Below are 17,142 nucleotides of genomic sequence, written 5' to 3'. Positions count from 1 at the left end.
ACATTCTTAATCCTAAGAGATTTGACAATACATATGTAAGTTTTATCAATAGAATGTTTCCTTTACCACACCTAAATGAATTGATTTTTACACTTGATAAAAAATAAAATAAATAGAAATAAAAAACTAAATATAAAATAAATAATAAATAATAATAATAATAAATAATAAAATATTTTTTTTATAATAAATAATATATATATATATATATATATTTTATAATAAATTACATTATTTAGAGACCAATATAGTGACCATTTTTTGTTATTCATATATTTGGTCATTAAATAAGTTTCTATATATTTTGGTCACTAAATTGGTTTAAAAAAAAATAGTTGCTAATTTGGTTTCTATATAATTGGTCACTAAATTAGTTTCTATATTTTTGGTCACTAAATTGGTTTTTATTTAATGGTAACTAAATTGGTTTCTAAATTAGAATCTAAATTGGTATCTAAAATTAGCGACCATGATTTTAGCCACTTAAGACTATTAGTTTCTAAATTAGTTTCTAATTAAGTTAGTGACTAATTTTATCATTTTAGAAACCAAAAATTTAGTTTTTAAAAGCACTTTTTCTTGTAGTGAAGCAACAACATTTTTAATCAGTTTGTACAACTCATTTAAGTTCCATGAGTAGAAAACTATAATCTAAGCTTCCACTTTTTTTATATCTTTTCAAATTGGATAGTTGACCAACCAACAAGACAAACATGTAACTGAATAAAAAAAGTAATCAACACTATCCAAAGTTTTCACATAAGAGTTTAAAATAAAAGTTATAAAGAGGTCTTGAAAGAATAACTTCAGAATATAATAGTAACAATGTTCCAATTCCAAAATAAAAAGTATAAGCAAAATCTCATTTTTCATCTTTATTGAGGGTCATGTACACTTGATTTTTTGAAATTTATAAACATAAAATACAAAATGTAAATTTTTTCATCTTTTCTTACATGATTCTCAAAATGTAAAACTACCAGTTGCCTAAACTAAACTCGTATGAAAGTATTATGTGTTGGATTACATGCTTGTACCTGTGTATAAGAGCTTATGGAGGAAAAAGAGCATTCAATTTTTCTCTCTTACCACTATTAATGAATATTGATCCTTCATACAAATTTTCGTTAGCCAGAATAATGCATTTGTCAGTGCTATCAATAATGACATCAAAGAACTGGTTCACAAATCTGAACGTAGTTATAATGTATACAACATATTGGAGATAACCCAAAGGACTAACATGCGTCTAAATTCCCCTAATTGCTATATTATTTTTAGTATATAAATCACCATATCTGTCAAATAGAATGAAAATAGTGCTTCAATCACATAACTTTTGAGAGCAAAATATTTGAGTAGGATCTGATTTATCTAAAGTGAGTAAAATAAAATAAGTCATTTCAATCATTGATGAGAAACATCTATAAATTTATGCAATATCAATGATTATGATTACTTATTTTACTCTTTAAGTTGAATTGCTCACTTTAGAGGATCTAGATCTGTTTTACTACAAGTAGAAGAAAGTAAAATTTCACATGATACCACAATTCCTGTAACTGAGTACCTTACTTTTAGCCTCTCAATTACTTTTGATTTTCACAGTATGTGAAACCATGCAAGCATCAAGGTTCAAATACAATACCCGATTACTCTTTGGCTCTATGAGACAATGTCAATAACCTACAATATCAAAAGTTTGAAATTATATATCATCCTACCAATTACTTCTTGTTTCTCAGCAACTTAACATTAATTACTTTGTTTGGAAAACAATTTCCTTATTTTTTTTGGTAATATTTTTTATTCTCTACAGAAATCAAAGGAGCTTCATACTCATGCAAATAAACAGATGTCGATGAAGAGAATCATTTGTAGAGAAAAATGATTAAGCTAAAACACTGTGCAGAGTATACAAATGTGATAATCCCACATTGCTCAGTATAGATTAACTAATGTCAACCAAAGAATATAAAATGAAAGAGTGTAAGGTAATTTTCCATACTTACCTGGGTCTATGTATGATCATGAAGGCCCATGGCCTAAGGGAGTAACTTCCATTGCACATTGGAGGGTTACAACTTTAAGGTATGTCAAACATGACAGAGCCTACGTCATCATTTGTGGCAGTGTGGCTTGCGTTCGCGCAGCTCCTTTTATATAACATTTTAAATTTCTTATCTTGATTTTGTACTATGTAACCAACAATATGATTTTTATTTTCTTCTTTTATGACATTCTATTGTCTATAATACATATATTACTTTCTTATTGCTTTATTTAGCCTTGTTTAGGTCTATATATTAAACTATTGTTTTAAGATTACTGTTATTTTATCCTTGAAAAAAATACTAAATTAACATATGTTAACAGATTTTAATGAAATATATATATATATATATATATATATATATATTGTATTTATTGATAACAAGATTATTTTAATATAAACAGATGTCGATGAAGAGAATCATTTGTAGAGAAAAATGATTATTCTTTAGCTCTATGAGACAATGTCAACAACTTACAATATCAAAAGTTTGAAATTATATATCATCTTACCAATTACTTCTTGTTTCTCAGCAATTTAACATTAATTACTTTGTTTGGAAAACAATTTCCTTATTTGTTTTTCTAATATTTGTTATTCTTTATAGAAATGAAAGGAGCTTCATACTCATGCAAATAAACAGAAGTCAAAGAAGAGAATCATTTGTAGAAAAATATGATTATAATAACACAAGTGCAGATTATACAAATGTGATAATCCCACATTGCTCATAATAGATTAACTAATGACAACCAAAGAATATAAAATGAAAAAGTGTAAGATTATTTTCCATACTTACCTGGACGGGGTCTATGTATGATCAAGAAGGCTCATGACCTAAGTGAGTAACTTCCATTGCACATTGGAGGGGTACTGCTTTAAGGTCCGTCGAACATGGCAGAGCCTATATCATAATTTGTGGCAGTGGGGCTTGTGTTCGCGCAGCTCCTTCTATACAGTATTTTAAATTTCTTATCATGATTTTGTACTATGTAACCAACAATATGAATTTTATTTTCTTCTTTTTTGACATTGTATTGTCTATAATACATATATTACTTTCTTATTGTTTATTTAGCCTTCTTTAGGTCTATATATTAAACTATCATTGTTTTAATATTACTGTTATTTTATCCTTAAAAAATACTAAATGAACATATGTTAACATTTATATATATATATATATAGTATATTTATCGATAGGAAGATTATTTTAGTATGCAAAAAACATATGTCGATGAAGAGAATCATTTGTAGAAAAAAAATGATTACTCTTGGGCTCTTTGACACAATCTCAATAACCTACAATATCAAAAGTTTGAAATTATATATCATCTTACCAATTACTTCTTGTTTCTCAGCAACTTAACATTAATTATTTTATTTGGAAACAATTTTCTTATTTGTTTTTCTAATATATTTTTTTATAGAAATCAAAGGAGCTTCATACTCATGCAAATAAACAGACGTCGATGAAGAGAATCATTTGTAGTGAAAAATGATTAAGCTCAAACACGTGCAGAGTATACAAATGTGATAATCCCACATTGCCGAGTATAGATTAACTAATGACAAACAAAGAATATAAAATGAAAGAGTGTAAGATTATTTTCCATACTTACCTGGACGGGGTCTATGGTTGATCATGAAGGATCATGGCCTAAGGTAGTAACTTCCATTGCACATTGGAGGGGTACATCTTTAAGGTCTGTCAAACATGGCAGAGCCTACGTCATAATTTGTGGCAGTGGGGCTTGTGTTCGCCCTTCTATACAATTTTTTAAATTCTCATCTTGATTTTGTTCTATGTAACCAACAATATCATTTTTATTTTCTTCTTTTATGAACTAAATTAACTTATGTTAACCGTTTTTAATGAAATATATATATATATATATGTATATATATATATATAGTTTATTTATTGATAGCAAGATTATTTTTGTATGCAAATAAACAGATGTCGATGAAGAGAATCATTTATAGAGAAAAGTGATTAAGCTAAAATACGGGCAGAGTATACAAATGTACGATAATCCCACATTGCTCAGTATAGATTAACTAATAACAACCAAAGAATATAAAATGAAAGAGTGTAAGGTTATTTTTCATACTTACCTGGACGGGGTCTATGGTTGATCATGAAGACGCGTGGCCTAAGGGAGTAACATCCATTGCACATTGGAGGGGTACTTCTTTAAGGTCTGTCAAACATGGCAGAGCCTACATCATAATTTGTGGCAGTGGGGCTTGTGTTCGCGCAGCTCCTTCTATACATTATTTTAAATTTCTTATCTTTTTTTGGTACTATGTAACCAACAATATGATTTATATTTTCTTCTTTTATGACATTGTACTGTCTATAGTACGTATATTACTCTCTTATTGTTATTTAGCCTTTTTTAGGTCTATATATTAAACTATCATTGTTTTAAGATTATTGTAATTTTATCCTTATAAAAATACTAAATTAACATATGTTAACAGTTTTTAATGAAATATATATATAGTGTATTTATTGATAGCAAGATTATTTTAGTAATCCATATTTATCATTGGTCTTCATTATATAGTAGAGTATGGAACAACGATTTTTTTTATTATTATAAACATGACAATGTGTACACTCATTGCATATTGAGGAGATCACTTATTTGGTGTGTTTATGGTTTTTTTTTTTTTTTTGTCTTTATGTTTGTGAAGGAGATGTTTAGTTTGTGTTAGCCAGAGTTGTGAAGAATATTTCTTTTAATATATGTTGCTTGGTAGAGTTCCTTTATAGTTTGGTCAAAGACTTTATATAGGCCACCTATAATTGAAATCCACAAGTTATGAAGATTTTAGGTTTTATATTTATGTGCTTCCATTATTTATTTGTCAGCTTTGATAGTTTTTTCTTCAACAAAGGTTTACTTTTTAAATAATAAATGCATTCAACACGGAAAATGTGTTTTATTTCTCTCATGTAGCACATGCAAGTCCAAGCTTTTTGAACCAAAACCTTATTTAGTTATTCTGAATTTAACTAGAAATTTGACCTTCAAATTTTGGAAAATGAGAGAGACATTATCACTTTTATATGTTGTTTATGTTGGTTTAAGGGAATAGTCCGGCTTCTAAAGAAGAGGACAACATTATTACAACATATGTATATACCTTTCATATTTTCATTTCACAATGCTCTATTAATTAATTAGGTATTTTAGTACAAATTCAGTCCTTTTTCTTTCAAATATTTTAGTTTTGGAGTTTGTAATCCCACAATAAGATTGCACTTTGTTGTTGTTGTTTCATAAATGAACAATCATTATGTGACACCAAGTGCAAGCCATTATTATTACTTTTCTCTATATTTTTTGTTAGAAGTTGGTATTTTCAAATAATTTGTTATTCTGAATAGAAACCAAGTATCTTAATGTTCTTGGTGGTTGAGGTAGACTAAGTGAGGCATTTTAAGGGGATAATGATCACTACAAGAAAAATTGAAATTACATACAGCCCAATTCGTAGGTAAGACCATAAATCCGAATGTAAAACATAGTTACATACGGACAAAAATCCATATGTAAAACTGTCGTAGGTAACGTTAGGTAACCAGTTCTGGTAGGGTGGGTGTCCAATTCTGCCATGGGTGTAATATATGACCCATATTACACTGGTTAAGCCATCTAACCGGTGTAATATATGACCCAATGACGTTGAATACTTGAACAACAAACAAAGAAGCAGCGACAACCACACAAGAAAGACGTTTATGGTTTGTGTTTCGCCTGTTCTACTGCTTGATCTGTGCTTCCCATTGCTTCTTTCTCACTCCCTCCGACGAGTCTGCTACTTCTTTACCCCTTTCATGCGACCTTCCTTTCTTTCGAAACTCTCCCGCTTCCGCACCCACACTAAAACATTAAACCCTTACACTCTTACAAAACTGTCACATCACTCTCATCAAAATTACAAAAAAACTCCACTGCCACATCCTCACCCAATGTCACATCTGCGGCATCAAGTCTGTGTTAGTGGACAGAGGGTGTTAACAAAACATTTTCGTTTTGAATTTGTGACGTCACCAAACGCAATCTTACTCTGCCACATCATTGTCACGTCTACAGCTTCAAATGTGTGTTAGTGTCAGACGGTGTCAATATATCGGGATTCTTATTATAAACCCAAAAACACCACATCAATTTGTGTTTTCACTTTCAGAGGTTTTTTTTCTATCAAAACTCCTCTCTTACAGTGTTTAGCATTGACTTCAAATGGCAAGAGACAGTTGCCTCGCTTGTTGTGTTATCGATAGAGCGGGTTTGGGCGTTGGTATCGGCAGCATCGTCGATTAGTCACACATATTTCTTTTCTTCACCTTCTACAATTATCTTACACTTTATTTATATTCTATTTCTACAATGATTGTTAAATTTATTTTATGTGTTTCTAGCGTTTCTTGTTGTAGCTTCTACCTTTTAACTTTTTTGGTTTATTTTAGATTTTCTTTGAAATGAAATGAAGTTTGATGGTTTAATTGCATGGTTTTATTAGAAAGCCTTGTTCTTCTAGAGTGTCTGTTTAGTTTGGATGAGTGTTGTTAAAGCTTCAGGTGTTGTATCATTGGTGTTGATGATGGTTGTGTTTAGATGAAATTGAAGGGTTTTTTTTATGTTTTCAGGAAATATTAGAAAAATATTTGGGCAATGGGTTGGGAAAGCTTTTCTATTTTTTGTTTATAAAAATGTTTCCTTGCTTTTTACTTTATTTCTCATAGTGGTTTCTGTGCAAACTTTTTATAAAGGAGAAATAAAATGAAGTTATATAACCAAATGGTTATATATGTTTTCTATGATTTATACATTTTTTTTTGGGATTGCCAGTATGTCTGTTTCCCCTTGTTTCTGCATAGTTGAATGCATTTGATGTGATTTTATTAGTATCAACGTTTGTTTATGCCTATTCTAACACATTGTTTTGAGAAGTAGGAAATTAAAATAGAATTATATTATTTCTTAAAACTAAGAAGACAAATTATTAATATACTTTCTATATAATGTATTGACTATGATGAGTGGATAAATTCATCAGTAGTGGAAATTTTCAGTGGTTGTGTAAACTTGTATTAACTATTGTAATGTTATAGTCAAATGCATTTATAGGATAGGATCATTTTGGTTGTCCATTAGATCTAATTTAATCACATGGAAAAGTTTTAGAACACCATTGTTTAATCTTTTAGGTATAAGGTAAGTCTTGTGGTCTTTTCTTGAACTTCAAGAATAATATTTTTTGGAGCTTTATTTTGGTTTTCCTTCTGTTATAATACATTTTTTCATACTCCTCGTGACACTTTTAAATTTTGTATATATATTCATACATATAGTGTTAAGATGGAAAAAGTTTTGTTTACACTGCACATACTAAATAACACTATTCAACAACCCTTTATATTGTTTACAGTGTCAAGGTATCAGATCCTAAAAAACCTAACCTATAGCAAATTTCTATACACATCCATTGTAAATCTTATCAATCAGAAATCATCAGTAATATGACTTTCAAGGTAGTTATTGTACAAATAAACAAACTTACCATAAATAGTTGTTTGTGGTTGAATAATAGGTACTAATCATTTACAAACAAGCCTTTAACCTTGTAATTAATTGTACTTCAATAAAGATGTAAGCCTTTAACCTTGTAATTAATTGTATTTCAATAAAGATGTAAAGTGTGTGTAAAATACGCAATACATAATTAAGAAATTCTCCCAAGTTATTAAAATTTAGGCTAATATCTTCCCAACCTTTGGCCTCATCTCCCCAACATAGCAGTGTTTGTCTCAGTTGTTTATTAGGAAATTTCACCAAAATGGTGCATGTTTTTTTCATATTTACGTAAATGGGCAAAAGCAGAAAAAATTACAAGAATGGGCAATTCTTGGTCAAAGTTGTCAATGGTATAGACAACATCAATTAAATTTATTAATTCTTTCACTTTTTATTTTTTAATTAAAGTTTCTAACTAGATTGGCAACTTTAGTTTAAATAAAATTGGACATTGAGTTGACAATTTCTCTCAATTAAAGTTGTCAATTCGGTTGGCAAGTTCGGTTGATTTTTTTTTAAATAATTAATTTTTTATTTTTTTTAAAATTAAAAAATTTATATAATTGATGTCCAAGAATTAGTCACCCCTAACATGGTCGACGACCTCAATCATATATAATTAAATTAAATTATTGGTGGTGTGATTGTGGTCACTTCCAAGCTCTTCGACTTCCCTGTCGTCACGTTATTGCCGTTTGTTTCTCTTGTCATTTACAAATGACGACATTCATTGATCCGGTTTACAACCTCCACACGATTAGAAAGGCATATCAAGTTGAATTTCATCCCGTTCGAAACGAGAATTATTAGTCTACTTATACCGGACCAAATTTCATACTTGACCCCCACATGCGACGTAAAAACTCAAAACGACCAACTACAACTCGTTTGCATAATGAAATGGATCAACCAATTCAAAACAAGCCAAAAAAATGTTCTTACTATCGCAATGAAGGTCATAACAGAGGAAATTGTCCATTTAGACAGTAGAATCATCCTTGGTAATGTTGTTCTTATCAAATATTTTAATATCATCTTCTTTTAATGACTTCTATTTAATATTTTCATTTATTTTTTAATACATTTATTTTACATAAATACATGTATATTATTACTTTTTACATATTATATAATTTATACTTTCTTATATTATTATATAATCTAAAAATTTATACATAAATCATATCACATTTTTATAAGTGTATTTTTAACTTTAACAATATTTAAAAAATAGTAAATATTTTTAATTTATCACACAACTCATTTTTAACCAAATTTATTTAAAATATTATAAAAAATAATAATTTTAATTCTTCAACCTTATATATCATTTTCTTAAATAAAATTAAATTAAATTTTGATATTATAATTAAAATAAAAATTTTAACTATATATTTTTATTTTCAAAAATATTAATTGTCATTTCTTTTAAAAAAAATCAACTGAACTTGCCAACCGGATTGACAACTTTAATGTCGTGAAATTGTCAATTCAGTATCCAATTTTATTTAAACTGAAGTTGTCAATCCAGTCAGAAACTTTAATTAAAAAATAAAAAAGTGGATGGATTAATAAATTTAATTGATGTTGTGCCTACACCATTGGCAACTTTGACTAAGAATTGCCCATTTCTGTAATTTTTTCGGTAAATATGAAAAAAGATGCACCATTTTGATGAAATATCCTGTTTATTAATCGGCTGCAAAATTTCCAACAATGCTCATGGCTACCAGCAACTACCTCGTAAAAAACTTGAAGAAAAATATATCGGTTGTAAAAACTTACATCTTGAATCCTTTGTGCTGTTATTTGTACAATTTATCATAAAGGACAATGATATATGGACAACCCTAATTTTTTATACAACTACCTTACAACTCCCAATACTATTATTTTAATATTTTTTTTTATATCATTTAATTACAAATTTACTCTTTATTATATATATTTATTTTTAAACCTATGCCATCAAAGATGGTATATAACTCCAAGAGTTGTCAACCTATCATTTTCCTTATCATAAAATTGAAAATGAGTTATTTTTTTCATGATAAAAAGCAGCGTTCCAATCTATTAATGCATTGATTTGCGTGCAACTGCCTGGAATATTGAAAATTAAGTATATTGGACGAAGTATGTTTGTCAGTGCTTCGGTTTGTGGTATTTTCTTGGGTGCGCAAACCTTGATGGACTGTGAAGAAGCTTGACAGATTGTGGAAAATCATATCGAGGCACTCCTTCTTCAGTGGAGATCAGACCAAATGCAACTGCCAGCTTCTCACTGTGATTTAATAACCTTCTTTATTTCTCATTTCTCTCTACCTCTTCAGCTTTCACCAATGCCCATCTTATATCAGGTACATACCCCGCTTGCTTCATTTTCCTTAACAATTCCTCCATGTACACATGAACCTCTTTTATAATTGGATGTGAAGTGCTTCAGCCACAAAGACATGCACTTTCTCATCTATCTCTATCCAACTACAACCTGGTTTCTTCTTCACTCCACTTCCCCTCATCATCCTTTTAATGTTTGCAGCATCGTCCCATCTGGAAGCACTGGCATACATATTTGAAAGCATTACACATGGAGCAGCATTATAAGGTTCCGGCCGGAGGAACTCATTGGCTGCTTTCACCGCTAGGTCTACATTTTCATGCTTCCTACACGCAGCAAGCAAAAAAGCCCATTGAATAGAACCAGGATTAAATGGCATTGTTTCAATAATCCTCTCAGCCTCCCTGAGTTTACCAGCCCGACCCAAAAGATCTATCATCTAGGGAAAATGTTATTTTAGTCTTACATTAAACTACTTTTAGTTTTAATTTATTCTGTAATCTAGTAGGTGAAATTTGTTCAGTTATTGAAATCCAGTAACTTAATAAACCTTCTTAGGGTGTGCAAAATCTTTCTATAAAAGGAAAAATTGATGCCAGGCAAGTATTTTAAACATACAACTTTCTGGAAAGGGAAAAGTTGAGGCTTCGATTTTGTTTGTTTCGTTACACCTTCGTTGGACTGTTAAGAAAGTACTAAAACTGGTATTACAAAAACAAAAATATACAAGGATTAAAGTAAAAATATTTAAAAAAAACTAATGTTTTGCATAATGGTTACTACTTATTATGCTTTTAATGCTCAAATACAGTACCAAAAATCATTTTACTTTTGATTGCAAAAAAAGAAGAAAGAAATTTTATTTTGAAATGATTTTGTTTTAAGAGTTTAATGCTCACGATAGTGTACAACAATTCTAGAAGTATATCAATGTACCACAAGTAACATTATTTTCTTTCCACACAATCTTCTTCAACATTGGTATTCTTTCCTTTTGTTTACAAGCCAATGTTTATACATAATGATCCTATCTAATTTAGAGTTAAGAACCAGAATATATGTATTTTTTTCTTTGGTTCAAGGAAAAAAAATACATCCCACTGCCTCTGTTTCTTTTGGTACAATGACAGCCAGCCAAGGGGATTGATCAATTAACTGCTACAACCTTTCGAAACTCCTCACCCATAATTCCATCTAAGTGGCAGGCATAACAATTGTCTTTGCGTCCTCCATCAAAATTCCCTTAACTTGAAGACAAACTATTTGAAAACGCTTAATAGAGAGAGCAGTGTAAGTATTTCCTTAATCCTCAATGCATCACCTGTAAGGAGGAGCTCTATAAAAAGCTGGTATGGATTTGGGGAAAAACATTTGTCGTATTCCCTCGGCCTTGATGATTGGAAATATTATGCAAAACGCACACTGAAAGATATTAATTGGTTACGAGTTACAAAACAGAGACTGTCACTGTCAACATATAGTACACGATAATGGTTATGGGCACTGCTGAAGAAACCCTCATTTCTGTAAATATGGAGAACGTTGAAACAACAATGATGAAATTTTTTGTGGACTATGTTGCAGAATGATCAAATTAGTGAACTGTTTTCTTATTCAAACTTGTAGAAGATAAGGAAAACATGTTATGGTGAAACTTGGCAATAAAGAACAGTATCACTGTAAGGCGCCAAAAGCCAAATTTCATGACTAAATTAAATGAATGGGAGATGGGTGGAAGGAAGAACTCACCAAAACTATTCGAGCTCCAATCCACATGCGTTCAAATGAAGGGAATGGTAAGACCAGACGGCCAACCCCATAGAGTGCAACAGCAAAAAAATGAAGAATTAAACTCAACGGGTAAGGGTTTAGACCTGAGAGTAGACCGATGGGTCCACCAGAAAATATTTTTCCAAGGCTCAAGTAGTCAAAACATGCTTGGCGTAGTTCCTTTCTGGCATCATCGGGTGAAACTGAAAAGACCTCGTAAAGAGCACCTGCCAATGTATTTATGGTGGATGCCATAGGCTGCAAACGGCATGCCAAGTCATGAGGCAAAGTCTCTTTCAAGATTAAAGATTCTAAATTTACATTGATTTTAAGGATAGAAATGCAATATAAACCATTGATGTGCCTTTAGTCTTCACCTTCCATCTTAAGCCAGCGAAATAGTTGATTCATGGTGTGGTATCAAAGCCTCTATGACTAAGTATATAAAGTTAAACCCTTGTCACCCTAATTGCTCTGAAAAAGTTGAATTTCAGTAAAGGTAGGTGTGACTTGCAAATTGTCTATGTTTCGGAAGCTCTGGTGTGAAAGGGTGATTTCAAAATATGCAAGGTATCAGGTTGAGCTTCTGGATAATGGGTTTGTGATGGTTGGTTAGGTTTCCACAATCGTGTTCCACACACCACAAATATTATTAAACAGAGATCATTAGGCACACAAGGAACATTCTATATACATCAAATTAAATCGATATATAACCAGTTTGCCATTAATAATATATTAGCCAACATGTAAAAGCTACTCACCTTGCGCAAGATGTAAAAGGATTCAAGATATTTGCATAGTGAGGATGCATCATTCAGGTCACCAACTGTCTTAATAAGATCCCGCAGCAAAACAATATCAGACAGTGCCACTGTCATTCCTCCACCAGTCAAAGGATGACGCATGTTGAAAGCATCACCAATTAACAGAGCTCCCGGAGTAGAATATGGATCAGCTGGCATGCTACTATTAGGCATGATTCTAATCTTTCCTCTATCAATTGCAGATATGAAAGCATCCTGAAGCTCAGGTGGAATCTGTAAATTACACCAGATATAAAGGAAGATGAAAGCAGGAATCAATTTTTTGCTTCTTAGAAGCAAGTAAAATTGGCTACTTGTACATTACAAATAATGATAAATCACAGCTGGACTACACACATGTCAAGCACATGCAGGATCATAACAGATACCTGGGAAGCTACTGTAGCCTTCAGGTAATTGGCCATTCCACTCCAAACAAGAGGGACTTTTTGACCTGGTATATCAACTAAGCAGCGAACCTCGGTGCTGCTGATACGATAAAATAAGATAGGGGAAGGATCAGCTAGAATAACATGGCCATAATTTTCAAATGGGAGTTGACAATTCTCCAGAACTAAACCCACGAAAGAGGAGGGTACTTCAACCTGGCAAATGGCTAATAATATATTAGGGGAGCCAAGCAAACTGGTGCAAAACTGATAAATCCTCCAGATTTTATAACATCTCCAAACTGTGTCCGAATTGATCATAAGCGTGATATTTGGTGTCATTAAAAGGAAAGTATTGTCACTCAACTATTAGAAGGCATTTCAACCTTGGAGTGGCAGAGAGATCGACGCAGAGTTGAGAAACAGCCATCGCAAATAACTGTGAGGGGAGCATATGCTTTAAGTTTTTGACCATCTTTAGTTCTGTACTGAACCCCTACAACAGTTTTGTTATCCTGTTCAAGAAGAGATGTTACAGTGCCCTGCTCCATTCGTACACTGAACAGTAAACAAAGAAGACGATAATATCAGGCAAAAAAAGAATACTACAAACAATAATTTACAATGAAAAATTAGAAATTTAAACTTATTTTGTGGCCAAGCAAATAAGTTTGATAATTAAATTAACAATCACAATATATTAAGGACTACTGGTGCAGAGCAGCAGCTTTTTCTCTCATCATCTGTATAAACCGTCCATTATGGAAGCTCCTGCCAGCAACATCAGCATGAAACTTCTCCAAAGGATAAGGCAGCCTAGTTTTTTTCCCATCCATGAAAAGAACATAGCCTAGCACCCTTTGTGCATCAATTTGATCCACGCAGTCTGACAAAGGATATACACAGCACATGTGAATGGTATCCCAAAACAAACTTAATTACTCCACCATTAAGCATAAGCTAATTTCAATGCATAATACAAAAAAATATTAAGAAAAATAATATTGATTATAAAAAATGGTTTTATATTCTTTTCCCTGCTTAAGTAACATCATGAAATTGCACAGGGTTTCCGAATCGAGCACAATTAGTAAATGTTATGCAGTAAATGCCAACATGAGCTAAAACTTGGTGTACAGAGGATGAATATGCCACGGAGGGTGAGTAGAGGAAAACAATACAAGTTTAGGATTAAATGAGGAATGAACGAATCCAAGAGAAATTGAAGTAGCACTTATTGGGGAGATAACAAAGAGATGCTTAATATGGTTTAGTCATGTCTAAAGACCAAGAGAATGAAATAAGTGGGGATCCACTGGAGAATCTGGGGTAGAAAACGACTAACAATGAGACAAACCATTAAGTAAAGCTTTACCGTAAATGGTTTTACCATTTGGCTTCGGATAAAGTCCAATGGCATTGATCCATGCAGATGAAAATACCTAATTTCATAAGGGGCTTGTTGATTTGATTGCTATTGTTGGGTGATAGGGAATACATAACCCCTTGAAGGGATAAGACTCATATATTACAAGCACAAAGAGGTGATGAAAAAATTAATTAATATAATAAAAAAAGCAAAACTAGGCTGGTTTAACAGGTTGTAAAATAATATGAATAAAATAAATATTTAGCAAAAGACAAAGACAAAAAGAGAAAGGCGCATAACAGTCTTCAGACATGGTAATAGTTATAAGTTTCATTTCACTGTAATAGGAGTGGCAATGTATAAAAATATATGTTCAGAAAACAGACCATATCCAACCTCAGTGTTGGAATAATCTTGTTCACTAGCCAATTTGATACATACCTTCTAACCCTAATTCAACTAGCTTTAGATATCCTCCTGGCTGGAGAAGCTCACCAACGATTCTGTCTGGCTCTCTCAAGTCTCTCTCAATAACATGGACACGCCGTGCATCCTTCAAAAAATGTAACGCATACACTCTTACGGAACATCTTGATAGTAACCAATCAAAGCATTCATTTTTCTTATACTCTTACGTAAAGAACGATTTCGAAATCTCTGCTGCATAATTCATTAATTCAAGATGTGGCGCGAGGATGGAAATAGGAAGAGGCACCTTGGCGAGGGTGTAGGCGAGAGCGGAACCGGCCACGCCAGCGCCGACGATGATGACATCGGCGGCGCCGGGAAAAGCGAGGGGCGGATCTGGCGCGGCATTGCTGCGGAGAGCGGTTGTTGTGCGAAAAAACGGCGGTGCGATCGGAAGGTTGTTAGGGAAGAGAAGAGGAGTGTAATGGCGAGGTTTGTTGTAACTAAATTTGAAGAACGCAAATTGAGACATGGTTGTGTGAGTGAGAGAGTGTGAGAAAACTGAAAACATTTTGGAAGAAGTGAAAGAAGAAGATGATATGTTACTCATTATGTGCATTTTATTATATGCAACAGGGGATCAATAAGCAAAACCAAATGTATAGTTATGTTATACATTTTCTTATTTTCTTTATCAGTATAACCATAATTTTACTTATTTTAATTTAATTTTCACCATTCAAATTCAATATATATTTTCATTCGCATTAAATTTATAAATTAACATATAATTTTACTCATTTAAATCATATTTAAAACTCAAGAAACTTTATAATGATTAAAAGATATTTTTTTCTTCAAGAAAAAAAAAAAAATCTTTGGAAATTTTGGAAAATTTTAAACTCTCTCTAGTTTCTAAAAGAAATTCTAATTTTATTTTTTTAAGAAAGATTCCTTAGTGAAAAATTAGAAGAAAAACTAAGAAAAAACTATAAACTTTCAAAAATATTTTAATTCTCATTCAAATGTGAGTGTTAGAAGTCTTATGTTTGATGTGTACTAATCAAGCTCAAAGTGAACATCCCACATTAACAATTCTTATTTATGGTTTGTAAGAGGAAAAAAAAAAATTTGTTAGATACACTTTACCTTTATTACCTCTTTGGAAATATTTTAAGAAGCTCTTTTTTTTTTAATTTCTCATAAAAGATTTCTTTTTCTTGAAATGGACTTCTTGTGGTAAGCTTTCATGGAAATCACTTTAAATGTCACCTATTTTTATTTTTATTTGTATGTTTTTAAGCAAAAACTCACAAGATATTGTTTATTTACCAATGTTTTTCCTTCTTTACTTAGCCATCATAACTTATATGGCTTGGCATGAAGAATGGTGGTTAAGCCTACCTCATAATCTTGAGCTCTCACTTTCAGCTTTCCCTCATCAATATCAATGATAATTCTAGCAGTCTTCATGAATGGTCGTTCAAGAATGAGAGGTATTTCAACATCTTCCTCTATGTCCATGATTATGAAGTCAACTGGCAAATAAAATTTGGAAAATGTTGGTTGAACAACCACTTATCTCATTGCTCCAATGTACAACTGTCCAGGTGGCAAAAAAACAAATATTAAATTGTTGTTGCGGGGCCCACAATTTTTTTTTTGAAAAGGTTTAATCTTTGGTTCAAATTTTCATTAGGGTTACGATATTTTCCCTCTTTCAATTTCTTCTTCTTTTGGTGGCTGAACTCTCCCTCTTTCAATTTCTTCTTCTTTTTGGTCCTGTGGTTCACCAGTGCACCGTTCCCTCTTTGAATTTCTTCTTCGCAAAGGTCTCGTGGTTCTCCAGTGCACCGTTTCCTCTTGCAGTTTGTTGTTGTATTGGTTTCCTGTGTCGTGGTTCCGTGGTCTTGTTCTTCGTTGTCGTCGTCAACCGGTGTTTGCTCGGTGGACGCCCTCCATCTCTTTTCACGGTGGTTAGGTGATAAAGGTAATATATTTTTTATTTAATGGATTATGAAGTGAAACATTGTTGTTGTGTGATTTTGATGATGTTGTGTGATTTTGATGTTGTTGTAGAGCCTATTTTGATTCAATTTTAGTTTGAGTTTCGTGTTGAAGGAAGTTTGAAGCTTTTCTTCCTTGAATGTTGAACTATTGGTATTGTTGTTATTACTAGACACATTGATATAAAATTGATAAAAAATTTCACAGTTATGAAGTTAGAGCATATAAATTGTATGTTCTAATCGTTAAACAAACGAGTTTGGTAATTGTTGGTTTAGGGTTTAGTAGGAATATGTGGTTGGGGTGGGCATGATGTGGGCAGAAAGTGCATTAGATAAGATTTTTAGAGTCCATCATCTTATTGAGTGTGATTGTATAAGTTGGGAGACCATGAACATTTGGCATGTGCTC

At 31.8% G+C, this 17,142-nt stretch overlaps 1 protein-coding gene and 4 non-coding genes across 13 annotated transcripts; 4 read left to right on the top strand and 1 right to left on the bottom strand.

The window, feature by feature from the left end:
- The first annotated feature begins 2,004 nt into the window (after positions 1-2,004).
- Positions 2,005-2,160, top strand: LOC137833737 (U1 spliceosomal RNA). Its single transcript, XR_011084805.2, has one exon. It is a non-coding gene; the product is annotated as a U1 spliceosomal RNA (small nuclear RNA).
- Positions 2,161-2,844: 684 nt separating this feature from the next.
- LOC150027234 (U1 spliceosomal RNA) lies at positions 2,845-3,005 on the top strand. Its single transcript, XR_016522616.1, has one exon. It is a non-coding gene; the product is annotated as a U1 spliceosomal RNA (small nuclear RNA).
- A 662-nt stretch (positions 3,006-3,667) lies between these two features.
- LOC150027233 (U1 spliceosomal RNA) lies at positions 3,668-3,827 on the top strand. The gene has a single exon (XR_016522555.1). It is a non-coding gene; the product is annotated as a U1 spliceosomal RNA (small nuclear RNA).
- Positions 3,828-4,163: 336 nt separating this feature from the next.
- LOC137833730 (U1 spliceosomal RNA) lies at positions 4,164-4,324 on the top strand. Its single transcript, XR_011084798.2, has one exon. It is a non-coding gene; the product is annotated as a U1 spliceosomal RNA (small nuclear RNA).
- A 6,581-nt stretch (positions 4,325-10,905) lies between these two features.
- LOC137831106 (squalene monooxygenase SE1) lies at positions 10,906-15,339 on the bottom strand. 9 transcript variants are annotated; one of them, XR_016521642.1, is made up of 9 exons: positions 15,032-15,339; positions 14,758-14,869; positions 13,659-13,833; positions 13,334-13,505; positions 13,164-13,249; positions 12,948-13,047; positions 12,517-12,792; positions 11,732-12,010; positions 10,906-11,404 (listed from the first exon to the last, which is right to left on the bottom strand). XR_016521642.1 is itself a non-coding variant. In XM_068638642.2 (8 exons), exons 1-8 carry the CDS (start codon positions 15,332-15,334, stop codon positions 11,300-11,302), a joined length of 1,638 nt encoding a protein of 545 aa, XP_068494743.2. In that variant the 5' UTR covers positions 15,335-15,336; the 3' UTR covers positions 10,906-11,299. The 9 variants fall into 9 exon arrangements, 7 of the variants coding, with proteins under 7 accessions (XP_068494743.2, XP_068494744.2, XP_090159763.1 ...); XR_016521643.1 differs by having other exon boundaries at positions 12,948-13,044; XM_068638642.2 differs by lacking the exon at positions 13,164-13,249 and having other exon boundaries at positions 12,948-13,163; positions 15,032-15,336.
- Positions 15,340-17,142: the final 1,803 nt, after the last annotated feature.

The sequence above is a fragment of the Phaseolus vulgaris genome, chromosome 6, assembly GCF_051622355.1.
Source record: "Phaseolus vulgaris cultivar YP4 chromosome 6, ASM5162235v1, whole genome shotgun sequence".
Lineage (NCBI taxonomy): Eukaryota > Viridiplantae > Streptophyta > Magnoliopsida > Fabales > Fabaceae > Phaseolus > Phaseolus vulgaris.
This window is presented reverse-complemented; position numbering and strand designations above follow the sequence as displayed.